The sequence below is a fragment of the Neophocaena asiaeorientalis genome, unplaced genomic scaffold (assembly GCF_003031525.2).
Source record: "Neophocaena asiaeorientalis asiaeorientalis breed wild unplaced genomic scaffold, Neophocaena_asiaeorientalis_V1.1 scaffold116, whole genome shotgun sequence".
NCBI lineage: Eukaryota > Metazoa > Chordata > Mammalia > Artiodactyla > Phocoenidae > Neophocaena > Neophocaena asiaeorientalis.
Window position 1 is genome coordinate 8,708,952 of NW_020174561.1, and position 13,721 is coordinate 8,722,672.

The 13,721-nt window shown below is 39.6% G+C and overlaps 1 protein-coding gene across 2 annotated transcripts in view; it reads right to left on the minus strand.

Moving 5' to 3' along the window:
• Nucleotides 1-306: 306 nt before the first annotated feature.
• CAV1 (caveolin 1) overlaps nt 307-13,721 on the minus strand; it is a 33,714-nt gene continuing 20,299 nt past the window's right edge. For both annotated transcript variants that reach the window (XM_024757814.1, XM_024757815.1), the window contains exon 3: nt 307-2,526. In XM_024757814.1, the coding sequence (XP_024613582.1) occupies nt 2,185-2,526 (342 nt within the window). In that variant the 3' untranslated portion in view covers nt 307-2,184. The remainder of the gene's footprint in view (nt 2,527-13,721) is intronic.

Sequence of the window (13,721 nt, forward strand, 5' to 3'; positions counted from 1 at the left end):
TTGTTGGGAGCTCAAATTAGATGACATAAAACAAAACATTGAGTAAACTGCTAAACAAATATTTCTTATTAATTATAACTTTCACCTGAAGTAACTCATGAATGTTGATGGCCTTAGAAGAAAGAGCCCAACTAAATGTGGAAAATGTGGTCTTGAAAACTGGAAGACCACCACCCCCCAAAACATACTACAAATATGTACACACACCATGAATATGCTCAGTACACACATACACACACACACACACACCCCCCACAGAAATCAACACATACAGACCTGTTTTGAGGAAAAATAATAAAGCTGACAAACTGTTAAACATTTTTATTGTGTAGACTTATAACTTTACAGGACATGCAGGATAAAAAAGTGTAAAATATCAGTAAGCATATAAAATTTCAGCTATCTTTTGGACCAGCACTTGATTTGTACAAGGGACTAAGCATCTATATAGAACAGACATGTCTTGGGATACACAGTTTACAGATTGAATCACAAAGCAATTTCCCAAGTGATTTTCCTCATATAAAGATAAAAATATCTTTGCACTTAAAAATATTTCAGTATAGTACATTTTCAGTTATGTACACAGTTTAAAAGTAAAACTATGTCCATGCCAGTGTCTGTTTTAAATGCAAAAAACCTAAGTAGGTAACAGGTTGGCAATTAAAGTGTCAGGAAAACTGGAAGAGGCCAAAAAACAAACAAACAAACAAACAAAAAAAAAACAAGCAGAATTCCAACAGTTGTATGGAAATAAAAATAAAAGCATAACTGAAGGTTAAAAATAAAGTCCCCCTGGGAAGACTCTTAATATGAGCAGGAGGAATAAAAAGCTTTTTGATGTACCAGGCAGCTTTCTGTATGACTCAGGTTTACAGGTAAAATTCCTCAGTTTGAGTTCAGAAGAATTTGAATTTATTCCAGCAAAATTACCTCAATCTTTTATTACTGCCTCCTCCCCCATCTTCTCTCTGAGCAAAGTGATGCTTGGATTAGGTCCAAAGCTCCTGGCAGGGGGAGGGGCCATGTGTCACAGCATTACAAACAGTTGCAAGTGCTTTACTTTGAAGAGGTCACATTTGCAACAACTCTGACAGTCTCACACAATGGCCTCCATTTTATGAGCCCTTCCCCAGAGGCCCACTGATCAGCTGAAAAGGGAACACAATGTTCAGCCACTAAACCACCCCAGTGATGGATTAGTTTGGAGTCAGGAAAGCGTGATTATTCTTGAAAATAAACGAAGCTGAATAGACATGCTGACCTCATTCAGCTGGTGAGAGGCGGGGAAAGTTGGCTTCTACTCCTGCCAGCCCAGAGAGGGCTTGGCCCCATTTATCCACCTTAATTCGTTTAATGGGGCTGATGTGGACCATACTCGATATGGGTAAAGGTGTTGTGTCATCAAGTGCAGACATGAACTTCATCTGATTCTGTATCTCAGAGTCAGAAACAAGTGTGAAGAACTAGGTAATGGATTTTTCTAATTTTGGTCTTCAGGGAGGCTGCTGACCTAATGAAAGTTGATGAGGTGGACCCTATTTGAAAAGGAAAACCTGAAGAACAGGAAGGCACTTAGGTGTCACCATCTATATAACAAATATTCAGGCACAGAAAGTATCACAGGTTAAAATTTCAGGAGAGTAAGGCATTAGTCGGATCATGTACAGATTATATTTTCTAACTTGATAAAGATCACTAGATTCCACTGGATCATTAAAGTGAATGGCAGCAATTCACTAACAGTTCAGAGGGAAGAGTTGGTTGAAAACTGCCCACATACCTGTACACTCAATGGCAATAGCCTGGAATTCTTCCCTTACCATAAAATGATCAACATTTTAGAACAGGCAGTTGAGGTTGTTAGTTCTTTTTTTTTTTCTCCTCCTCAGTTCTTCATATTTCTCTCAAATTATCTTTCAACGATAGGCTCATATCTCAGCCAATAAAACAATGATCCAAATGTAAGGAAAATATTTTAAGTGGGTTTTAAAAATTCATACCACCCCAAAAATAGAAGACATAGCTCAGAAGAGACAAATAATAGTTATGAAAACTGAGTGATTTCTTTGCTCTGAACCAAGAAAATTCATTCATATATTGTTGCTAACAACTTGAAATTGGCACCAAGAAAATTAAAAGGGAAAAAAAGAATCGGATATACTTCTATCCTTGAAATGTCATTTATATTTCTTTCTGCGTGTTGATGTGGATATTGCTGAATATTTTGCCAATAGACTCAAATAGCGGGTCACAGAAGGCGTGGACGTAGATGGAATAGACACGGCTGATGCACTGAATCTCAATCAAGAAACTCTTAATGCACGGTACAACTGCCCAGATGTGCAGAAAAGAGAGAATGGCAAAATAAATGCCCCAGATGAGTGCCATTGGGATGCCAAAGAGGGCAGACAGCAAACGGTAAAACCAGTACTTCGTCACAGTGAAGGTGGTGAAGCTGGCCTTCCAGATGCCATCGAAACTGTGTGTCCCTTCTGGTTCTGCAATCACATCTTCAAAATCAATCTAAAAGGAAGAAGTGACAGAACATGAGCATGAAATAGAAGAAGAAAAGAAAAAAAAACCATTTCTGAGTATGCATAAATATATATTAGCTTTTATGTACAGGTTCTGTGTAAGATGCTAAAAGGCACCCAGCAGCATAAGCCTCGCTTGGAATTTGTAGGAAATTCAGAGATTTGGGCCCCACAAAAATCCCTAGGAGTGGCATCAAGGAGATTTTCTAACATGTCCTCCAGGTGCTTCTTTGCTGTGTGAAAGGTTGAAAACTGCTGCTCTGAGGGAAACTAAATGGATATGATAAAATTCCTGCCTTCAAGTAAAACCCAGCAACATGGATAAGTATACATGGCACTCAATAAAATGTAAATGACATGACCTAAGTTAATTGACTCCAAGACAACTACACACACAATGTTAAAGGGTAGTTAGTTCATAACTGATTATCAACTCTTCAAACATTCAACTGGTAGAATATCTTCAGGAAATTAGATCATTGTGAGCTCTGAGGATTCAAGGAGTCTTCATGGGGTGGTGGGACCTGAGCAGGGATTGGAAAAGGGGTATGATTTGGAAAGGAAGGAAGAAGGGATCTTGAAAATGCAGTGAGCAAGGCCCCAGGAACAAGGAAGGATGATACAGTGAGTGTCACAGGCAGATAGACCTGTGTGGCCCTTCTGGAAAGATGGGCTGAGGCCAGATTCAATTTTATTTTATATACAGTGGGGGTCTATTGAAGATGTTGGAGCGGAGGAATACAGCCACAATCAATGCAGTCATTTATCAACATGAATTTGATATCAGTGTCCAGCCTGAGAAAAAAGGAAGAGACTCAAGGCAGAGAGATTCTTGCTGTATCTCAAGTTTGAGATGGTAGGGCCAAAACTAGAATAGGCCATGAAAAAGAAAAAAGAAAAGAATAAATAATGAATTTCAGGATGTTAAAGGAAGAATCCACAGGACTTAATTACTTCAAGGATAGGGAGAGAGAAAAGCCTAAGGTGAGCTTTGAGCTTCAGGTTTTCCTGCTAGAGAGCAGAGGTGACATTAAAAGCAAGAAGAAAATTAGGAAGGCAGCTAAGAAAATGTCGAGAGAACTTAATTTTTGAATTGAGCAAATAGTAAGGTTATGAATAAGGACAGATGCAAACATCAGTGGTCCACACCTGTACTAGTCCCTTTTGGTGGCCACTAGGAAGTAATCAAATGAGTTTGCAGTCACATAGCACTTAACAGTTACCACGTGCTTCTACATGCATTGTCTCCATGTGATCTGGGATTTCAAACCAATCTGGGAAGGTAGGTTGTCATTTTACAAAAGAAGATACTTAGGTTTAGAGAGGTGAAGGTGACTTCCTGAAGTCAAACACAAAGCAATGGTGGGGACAGAATGCGAACTTGGCCCCTTTCCCAAATAGCGTTCTCTCCCACAGTACGTGTTCACTTAAGCAATTAATTCCCAGGAGCTTTTATCCCTCTGGAAGGATTATATAGACTAAACTGAAACATAGGGTAAAAAAATTACCACCAAAAGAATAGGACAGAGCCAGCTTAACTGCTTGGTGGTGGCAGCAATATGAAGGGATCTAATGTAGTTTGAAATCCAAACAAGTTGATGACTGCTAGCAGCAATCCAGCTAATCTCAGGATTAGGGAATTAGGACTTGGGTGACTCCATGGAGCCTCTCAGTGCCAAGGAGCCACTTTTGATTCAACACAACAAAACCTCTTTCGTAAAGAGTACATAATACTTACCAATAGTTAAGGTTTATTTTCTAGAACATTCTGTTTCTTGATCTGTTGTCCAATGTCCTAAGAATATGTAATATATAAAAATGGTATGTCCACCATTATCTAAATGAAGCTAAGTAAATTTATTGTTGTTCTAATGTTTTCTTTCTTCATTTAGATCTAGACTCAGAAGTAAACATTTACTTGTGTGTTTTCAAAGGCTGTTCTAAATATGTGGCAAGTCAGATCAGTCCTTTAATGAAGTTTCTGTGCAGTTTACTTGTCTACTGTGGGGTTTTGCTCAGATAATGCATTTTCCTAGAGCTATTAAAAATAAAGCCCTGCTGTTTTCCTTCATTCAACTGAAAGGTACCCAAAGAATTTTATTTTTTAAAGATGACCTTATTTTGTAAGAGGATTTGGTGAAGTCAGAATGAATGCGCTAGAGCAGGTGTTCTTAATCTGAGTCAAAGGATGGGCAGTGTTGGTCCACGAATGCCCTGAAGTGGGTGCATACATTTTGAGTGTACAATAGAAAAGGGTCCATTGCTTTTTCTTAGAAAAGAGTCTATTACCAAAGAAGGCTGGTAAGCACTTTATGGGAACAGAGGATTCCTATCTCTTTACAGAACAGAATTTAAGCACGTCTGCCTAGAGATTCTTTTCCAAGGGAATGGATAGTTGCTAACATTTGTTGATTGGCTATCATGATCAAACACTGTTCTCATTTAACTTACAGCAACTCTGTAATTTATTATTCCCATTTCATAGAAAAATGTAAGGTTTAATAAGTTGTCCAGGTAAATAAGAGGTGGATTTGAATTTCTAATCTGGTTTGAAAGATACCGACTCTTTCTTCAATACCACATTGCTTAAAAAAATATTTTTCAAATTTTCTCTAAGACGATTATAGTATTTCATAATTAAATGGTACATTAACAAAAAAGAGTTTACTGAATTTAACCCTTTGGTAACTGTAAGAATACCCACAGTGTGGTCTCTGAGGAGCGTGTTACAATGAGGTCATACACATATATACACAATTGGTCCTTAGTGAAGATCTCTGAACATATGCATGTGTGTAAGATTTCTCAATGATAAGTTAATTTTTCTAAACATAAATGCTTTTTTCAATGAATATTTTGGAAATTCTTAAGCTTTATTTTAACTTGCTTTGATTATTTCAAAGCAAGTTTAGTGTTTTTTAATGCTTTCCAGAAACTGCAGTGAGCATGATTTATTTATCCTCAAATATCCAAGTAAATTTAGAGCAGGTCTCCAGGGGTGGACAGCAACATGACAAAACTAACATGTTATATAAATATATTCAGTTAGTTGCTGCTTTAGTCTTAAAAACTTTAAGTGGCTTAAAATAATATTAAAAGTACAACCAATTAGATGCAGCTGAGAAAAAAAAGGCAGGTTAAGGAAACACAATGAAGCCAGAAATAATGTTTCGTTTCTCTCCACCTCCATTTCTGCAGCAGTAATAGTAATAGGTTTTTGTGAGGAGAACATGAGAAAATTTATGCAAAGTGCTTAGCATGGGGATAGAGCATTGCAATACAGTAAATGCTTAATAAAGGGCATTAAAAAAAGTACTTGCTCTGGGTGACTAAGCTTTTTAATTGCAATAAGAGAAACTATCAGCTGCAAAGTATATGGTGGCTGTGAATTCAAACCTCATCAATGCTTCAAAAGAGCTAACTTCCATCTGTAATCATCTTTAACACAACCCTCTGAGGTGCGTGCTCTTATTCTCATTTTACATATGAGGCTACTGTGGGAGGTTAAGAAATTACCCAAGGACACAAGGATGATAAGTGGCAAAACTGGAACTTGTCCCACCCCAAGTTTGACCTTTTTTTGCTTATGTATCCCTAGGACTATAAGCTCTTCCAGTAGCCTTATTCGCTAATTTTCACCCATATAGATATGCTTTCTAAAACATTCACATTTTGATTATTAAAGGAATTACTCTTGTTAATGTTTCCATTTTAAGTTAGGACATCTAGTAACTAGGATGTTTTGCATTTTTGGTACTGATTGAATTTCCATGGCCCTGAACATTATGTTCTCACAATCCTGGGCACCTAGCCAAGGACTCTCTCTAAATGGCAGATAAGGAAACTGAGGCACGATTTAAATGGGCCAGACATTCTCAAGGTCCCAAGTGAATCAGTGGAAAGGCTGAAATTAAAACTGTAACTTCCTGATTCCCAGGCCTAGGTCCAGCCCTGCCCTCCACATAATTTCCCTAGGAACTTACATCTCTCTCCCCAGGTCCCTTCTCTGCCTACCCCATTCATATCTCTAGGTCTCCTGTAAGTCTCTCACTGTCTTCTAAGACATAGACTTGAAATGTATCTCTGTGTGAGGTTAGGAGAAGTGTCCTTTTCTCAACACTAATACAGACATTTCTGTACATTTATCTAGGGTGAAGAAAACTGGAGGGAATATTTTGAAAAACATCCTCATTGTACATTTTGATATGTATTCATAATGCACTGAACCCAACAAAGTTCTGTTAGTAATCAGTCATTCCATCTAAAGGTAGTTCACAATTCCATCAGTCAAAGCATAGTTGCTTTAGCAGATTCATAGGTATTTAAAGCTGAAGGAATCCTTAAAGAAAAGGAGTCCCATTTGAGATAGAGAAATCTATGGCAAAGCTGTCAGATGACTGGATCAAGAATACTTTCCCACTTAATGGCAGGCTCAGGATTGGAATTCAGACTTAGAAACTCTCCTAGGCTCTTCCACAGCTGTCTGCTGTCACCATTCATCCTCAATCATCTGGATGCTACATTCTGTAGTCAATGTAAAAGGCAGCTAGGCTTGTATGTGAATTTGAACATCACTGAATGAATGATGATGCCTGTTTCTGACAATCCCCAGTGTGCTCATCGTTCACATGCATCATTGGTTTGATTTATCCCTTATCAAAGCTGTCACTCTGGCGTCCCGTTCCCTCAGGGACATGCTCCTCTTATCCCTCTATAGGAGGGCAGGTCTTGCTCAGAGCAGAACTTTATCTGCTCACCTAGATTTGGAGCAGAACAGCAGTTAGAGATTTGCTTTTAAACAAACACAAAAACCAAGACATGCAGGTGCCATTTAGTTTCTAGAATGGGATGCCTCAGATGAGGTTGAACAGCTTCTCCAAGAACTGATTTTCTGTTCTGTAATCTATGGAACAAGTTGCGCCTCTGGCCCGAATCATAATGCAGACTGCAAGATCAAAGGCATAAATATGCTTCAGTGATATTTCTGTGTCTTAATAGATGCTTTATAAGGAGTCAACAGTTTATATAACTAGATTTTTATAAATGACATTAAATACTTTTGTGCAACATTGACTTATGATGCTATAATTTTGGAAACATAAGTTAACAAAAATCTATCAGCAGATGTTCAAGAAAAGCAATCTATCTCATTGTGTTTTAGTAATAGCTGGCTAATACAGTAAGTCTCAGAAGATTTCATCTTGTTAAATGTATGCAATGGAAATATTTAAAAAACATTTTATATGTACACAGGATTAAAAAACCATGGGGTCATTTTTTTCTCAAAATTTGGACATTTTATTTACGAATAAGGAATTTTCAAGAAGGAAACTTTAAGTATATTTGAGATTTAACAAGCAATGATGCTTGCCTTATCTGTTTCTGTGGGAAAATATCTTTTTAGACTTTTGTCAAAATTGTGAAAAAATCACAAAATTGTGATTGTATTGGATATATGGAGCACATAAATAATAACAAACAAGATGTTTACAGAAGATGTGTGTTGCCTGCTCTAAATCCATAGTCCCACTTCTCTGCCAAGTGAATCTTCGTTTATTCAGGTCTTGGAAATAATTCTTTTATCTCAGAGTTAAGTTATAGTTGGTTATAGACTTGCCAGGGTAATCTTAGTCTCCTTGGTGAATGGTCAGTTTAGAGTAGACATGTGACCCAATTCTGGCCAATGAGATCTAAGTAGAAGTCTGCTGGGCAAGACTTCCAGGAAAGCTTTATCTTCCTTATGAAAAGAAACAGAGGTATATGGTGTGGCCCTTTGCCCCTTTCATCCTACTTAGAAAATGATGTATTGCCTTAGTGTAGAGAAGTCATCTTGTGACCATGAGGTGACATGTATAATTAAAAGACCAAGAGAATAGAAGATGCTGCTTTTGCTATTACCAAACTACTGAAACAATGCCAGTAGCTGTCTGCCTCTAGACTTCTCCTTATGCTCTTATTTTTAAGCCACAGCTCTTCAGATTTTCTATTACCTATAGCAGAGAGCATTCTTAAGTGATATAGTAACTAACACTCTTTCCTATTGGTTGGCATAGTAGGTGTACAGCTCCTCATATAGAAACCTGAATTCAATTAATAACCTCAAACTATCTTTTCAACACTACTAGACTCTACCCCCAGAATGTACTCCTTGACCTGTATCAGAAGAGTTTGTTTCACATTAACATTTAGTTTTAGCAAAGTGTAAGTAGGATGATAAATTGACTATGAAAAAGCAAATTCATGTATTCTGTGATAGCATCTAAGATGACTCCCAGTGATCCCCCCTCCCCCACTTCTTGGTATTCATGCTTTGTGTAACACCCTCCCCTTTAGTGTGGGCTGGATTTATTGATTTGCTTCTAAATAGTAAAATGTGGCAAAAGTGATGGGGTGGTCACTTCCAAGATTAGGTTACAAAAGACCATGGCATCATCTTGCTTCCTTTCTTGCTCTCTTGCTTGCTTGCTCTGCTGGAAGCCAGCTGCCATGTTGTGAGCGGCCCTATGGAGAGGTCTGTGTGGAAGTTAACTGAGGGAGAACTCTAGCCAACAGCCACTGAAAAACTGAGTCCTCAATCCAGCAGCCTGGGAGGAACTGAATCCTACCATTGGCCATGCGAGTGAGCTTGGAAGTGGGTCTTCTCCTAGTCGGGCTTTGAGATGACTCCAGCCCTGTCCCCTGGACTGCAGCCTGTGAGAGGCCCTGAACCAGAACTACTCAGCTAAGTCACACTTGGATTTCTGACACTGTTAGATGGTAAATATTTGTTGTTCTAAGCTACTAAATTTTGGGGTCATTGGTTATGTGGCTAGAGATGACTAAAACAAACCATCTTTATTTTGATGATCATGTTTTATTTTCTATTACATTGCTCTTTTTTCTGTTAGATAATTTAATTTTTAAGCTTATAGAAAAATGTATATAATGAATGTACATAAATATCCTGGAATTTGGTCCTGGAGCAAAGTCTAGAATTATATGAGAAGGAAATGCAGCATTTTCAACTTTCTACAATTCATATCAAACTGAATATTAGAAAAGTTTTAGGCAATTGATAGTGCGTGCTATCAGCGCATATCCATAAAGTGCTTGGCTTTCTACCCAGATATGCACCAAGGACTAAGAGCCAGCTCCACCTAGAAGACGCATCACTGAATCTTGACTTCTGAATATAATGTCTTGAATGCACCAGCACAGGGGTAGTGTTGCAAAAGAATCAACTGGAGGGAGGATGCTTGTTAAAATGCAGATGCTCAGGCCCATTTCAGACTCAGATCACACCCTCTGGGTTGGGGCCTGGGGAATCTTATGCAAATGATTCCTAGCGAATGACACATCCATTTGGATTTAGTGACAACTTCTTTTTGTTGCCGATACTCTTTCCCCTCCATGCCTGGAAGCCCTAGTCTGCTTCCTGCTTCTTTCTGGAAACTCCTCATGTGCTGGCTGGCATCTGGAAGTTGATGGATAATGAATGAATGGAAATTCTCTTGAAAAGCTATTCCTAATTTAAACCTATAAATATTTATTATTGGACAAGGATGAATGACTACTATTTATTATGAAAAACACAAAAACTGGCAATAGAAATCCTGATTTATTTTTCATGACTCTAAACCCAGTATAAACAAATGCATGTTTTAAAGATCAAATACGGGGACTTCCCTGGTGGCGCAGTGGTTAAGAATCCATCTGCCAATGCAAGGGACACAGGTTCGAGCCCTGGTTTCGGGAAGATCCCACATGACGCGGAGCAACTAAGCCCATGCACCACAGCTACTGAGCCTGCGGTCTGGAGCTCGTTAGCTACTACTGAAGCCCGTGTGCCTAGAGACTGTGTTCCACAACAAGAGAAGGCTCTGCAATGAGAACCCCAGGCACCTCAACAAAGAGTAGCCCCCGCTCACCGCAACAAAGACCCGACGCAGCCAAAAATAAATAAATAAATTTATTAAAAAAAAAAAATCAAATACGTACTTCTAAAATCCTAACACATGAACCAAACCCACACATACAGAAGGAGGGTTGAGACTAATTTCAAACTCCCCTCAGTGTTCTCTCACGTATTTCCAACATGTTGAACAGCCTTTGAAGTCAGTGGAATAAATGTTGTCCATGAGTGTGTGGGTGTAGAGAGGGCTGAGAACCAGCACAATTAAATGTTACCGGAACACAGGAACTTTGCTCTAATGCCTATGTGTTTTCTCAGGGGCAAAGGCAAAATACCCATTTGTTTACTGGGCTGAACTAGCACCACTGTAGGAAAAAGGCTGCAGTGTTCTTGCAGCCCCGATTGAAAAGAGGAGGCCTGGACTGTATCCTTAATACTTATGATTGCTTGGATTTCCAGAGGATCCACACACGGTCCTAGGAAAAATGTAAACCTGGGGTGGGAACACTGAAGTGTTCTTGGGCTGCTTTGGGGTAGCAGGTGCTAGGCAACTTCACCTTGTGGGAGAGCACAGGATTGCCTGAAGGGAGAGGGCTGCATTACTAACCAGGGTTTCAAGCTGAAAGAGGACAGAAAGGTGGGTATATACCTACCTCTGAGTGAGAGAAGAGGGCTGGGTGTAGAAAGAGGGGTGCAGAGGGGACCTGCAGTCCCTGGCCTGGGCCTCCAGCTGGGACCCTTGAGTGTCTCTCTTTGGATTGACCTCCCTGTTGTTGCTTCTCAGACATTACAGAGACCTCAGAATAATGATATTTTATACATATAGTGTCCTATTTCACTCATCTGCTTCTCTTCACAAACTTGTGAAATTCTAGGTTATCTTCATAACAAGAAAGGAAAATAATCTTTTATTTCCCCAATAAGGAAAGGTCACTTAACTAATAAATGAATGGACCAAACCAAGACCTAGGGTAGGTCTGTATCTGTTGTACCCATCTTGGTATCCTCCACAATCCCTAGTAGTACTATGCACACATTAATTAGCAAATATTCCTTCAATATGTATAATATTTTAAAGGAGCTATAAATGTCCATTGAAAGAATGTAGGCATACATTAACTATCATATTATCTACTATGAGTTCTTTTCCAATTTCACAAGTGTACTTTTATTTATCGATATTTTTGGTATCCCATTTTATTAAAAGAGATGTTCTTTTCACCATAGCTCTATAATACCACAATCTGATCAAAATGAAGTGTAGGGTTGGTTATCATTTAAGTTACTTGAACGGCATGGAAAGCCTACAGAGGAGGGGGCAATTCAAACTCAGAAGTCTTCAGCTTTAAGGAAGAATGATTTAGAAAATATTGATTAAAGCATGTTGTTGCTTTGTTGGGTTTTGCCTCAATGATCTGAATAACTACAGTTGTGTAGATCTGGCCCCAAAACAGGGGGCACGCACTGGAGTATGTTGAGGAGGGGAAGCAGGGGTAGAAGCAGAAGTAGCAGTCCAGCTCTTCGGGGGATCAGTAGAGCACACCAGTGGGGAAGAGATAGAGTGAGGAGAGTGAATTTGTTCTTTGGTGTCTCTAGTCTCCACTTTTCCTCATGTTTTCCTGTGTGTGTGTGTGTGTGTGTGTGTGTGTGTGTTTCCCCAGTGCAGGAGGCCTACATTGTAATTTGTACTTTAGAATGAATTTAGGTGACTATGTTCTTTTTCCTGGCAGGGGTATAGGGGGATGCACAGAGCAAGGCAGAGCATCATCTCCAACTGTCCTTTATTGTGTCATTAATGGACTTAGGGCATGAGTGTGGCGGATATATTCTGAGGCAGGAGAGTTGTACAGAGGTTTTGGAAAAGCAATGACATACATTATAGAGTACTATATGCCTTAATTGGTTCATCACATCCTGTATGTGAGGACCTTCAAGGCAGGTGTTATTTCCCCCATTTTACAGACCAGGAACCTGAGTCTCAGGGAGGTTGTAATCAGTGACTGAACCAAACGCAGGACTTAGGTCTCTTGGATCCTCCATCACACAACTCTCTTTAACCCCACACCAGTCCTTATTCTGCTTATGAAGCCCTGCTCAATCAGAGTCACATAGGAATTTCTGAATCCACGTGCTCTGGTTGCTCTCCCTTGCCTGCAACCATGATTCCCATCCAAACTAACAGAAAATGCTGCCCTGACTCAGTATAACCATTTCTACCAGGACAGGGCATGTGAATCCAAGCCAGAGGATGTGGCTGGCCTCCTTCTGCTGTCAAACCTCCATGCTCAGCATTACCCTCACTCTCCAGCAACCAAGCTCTTCTCTGGTCAGGACCCCCTGAGTCATTGACCATTGGTTACGAGGGTCCCCATTGCCTTGTCACCTCTCTGTGGCTTTTTCTGGTTTACCATAACATTGTACCTTTCCCTATTCCATTCCTGTAGGGCCAGTGGTTCTCAAACATTAGTCCACTCATTTCTTTGTTAAAATGCAGATTTCTTGGCACTGAGATTCTGAATCGGTTGTGTCTGACAGTAGGGTCCTGGTGTCTGTACCTCCTCCCTCATTTTGATGCAAGTGGTTATAGGTAAGACACTTTGAGAAAGAAAAAAAAAAAACTGTCTTAGGCTGTCTTAGCTCTTTGCTAGGTGAGAGCATCTGAAAAATCTAACACTCAGACCTGAGTGGGCATGATATTAAGTTAGTTACTGTGTTGCTCTCTGCTGTTGAAAGGCAATATGGTACCCTGCTTGATAGCATGAGGGCTGCTTTGAATCTCAGCTTTGCTAAGCTACTAAATCTCCCTGTGCCTTAGTTTCTTATCTGTAAATTGTGGGTATAATGGTATATACTTCATAAGATAATTCTGTGTATTAAATGACTTAACTTATGCAAGATATTTGGGACAGTGCCAGGGGCAATGGTCAATACTACATCAGGAACTTCTGGCCCAGGCACCCAAACCAGGAGAAGTGGGGAAGTGTCAGGGATTTCGGTAGCAGTGTTGGGAGGATGGAGGAGCTATCTTGGAACAGGAGAACCTCTTGGCATTCCTGAAACCATTTTGTGCAGGTGGGTGCTTATTTTCCATTCTGCCATTAAGCAAATAAGAAGGATTAGCTCATCTCTTGCATGTGCATTAGCCTTCTGGAGTTTATTGTAAACATGAGGCATACATGCCCTGGGGGAGAAGATGCTCCAGCTGACTGAGTGACTGGATGTGTCCGAAAGTGGCAGCAACACCAAGCAGACAAGACTCTCTTTGCTTTAGATTAATTCCTTTTTGCCTTATT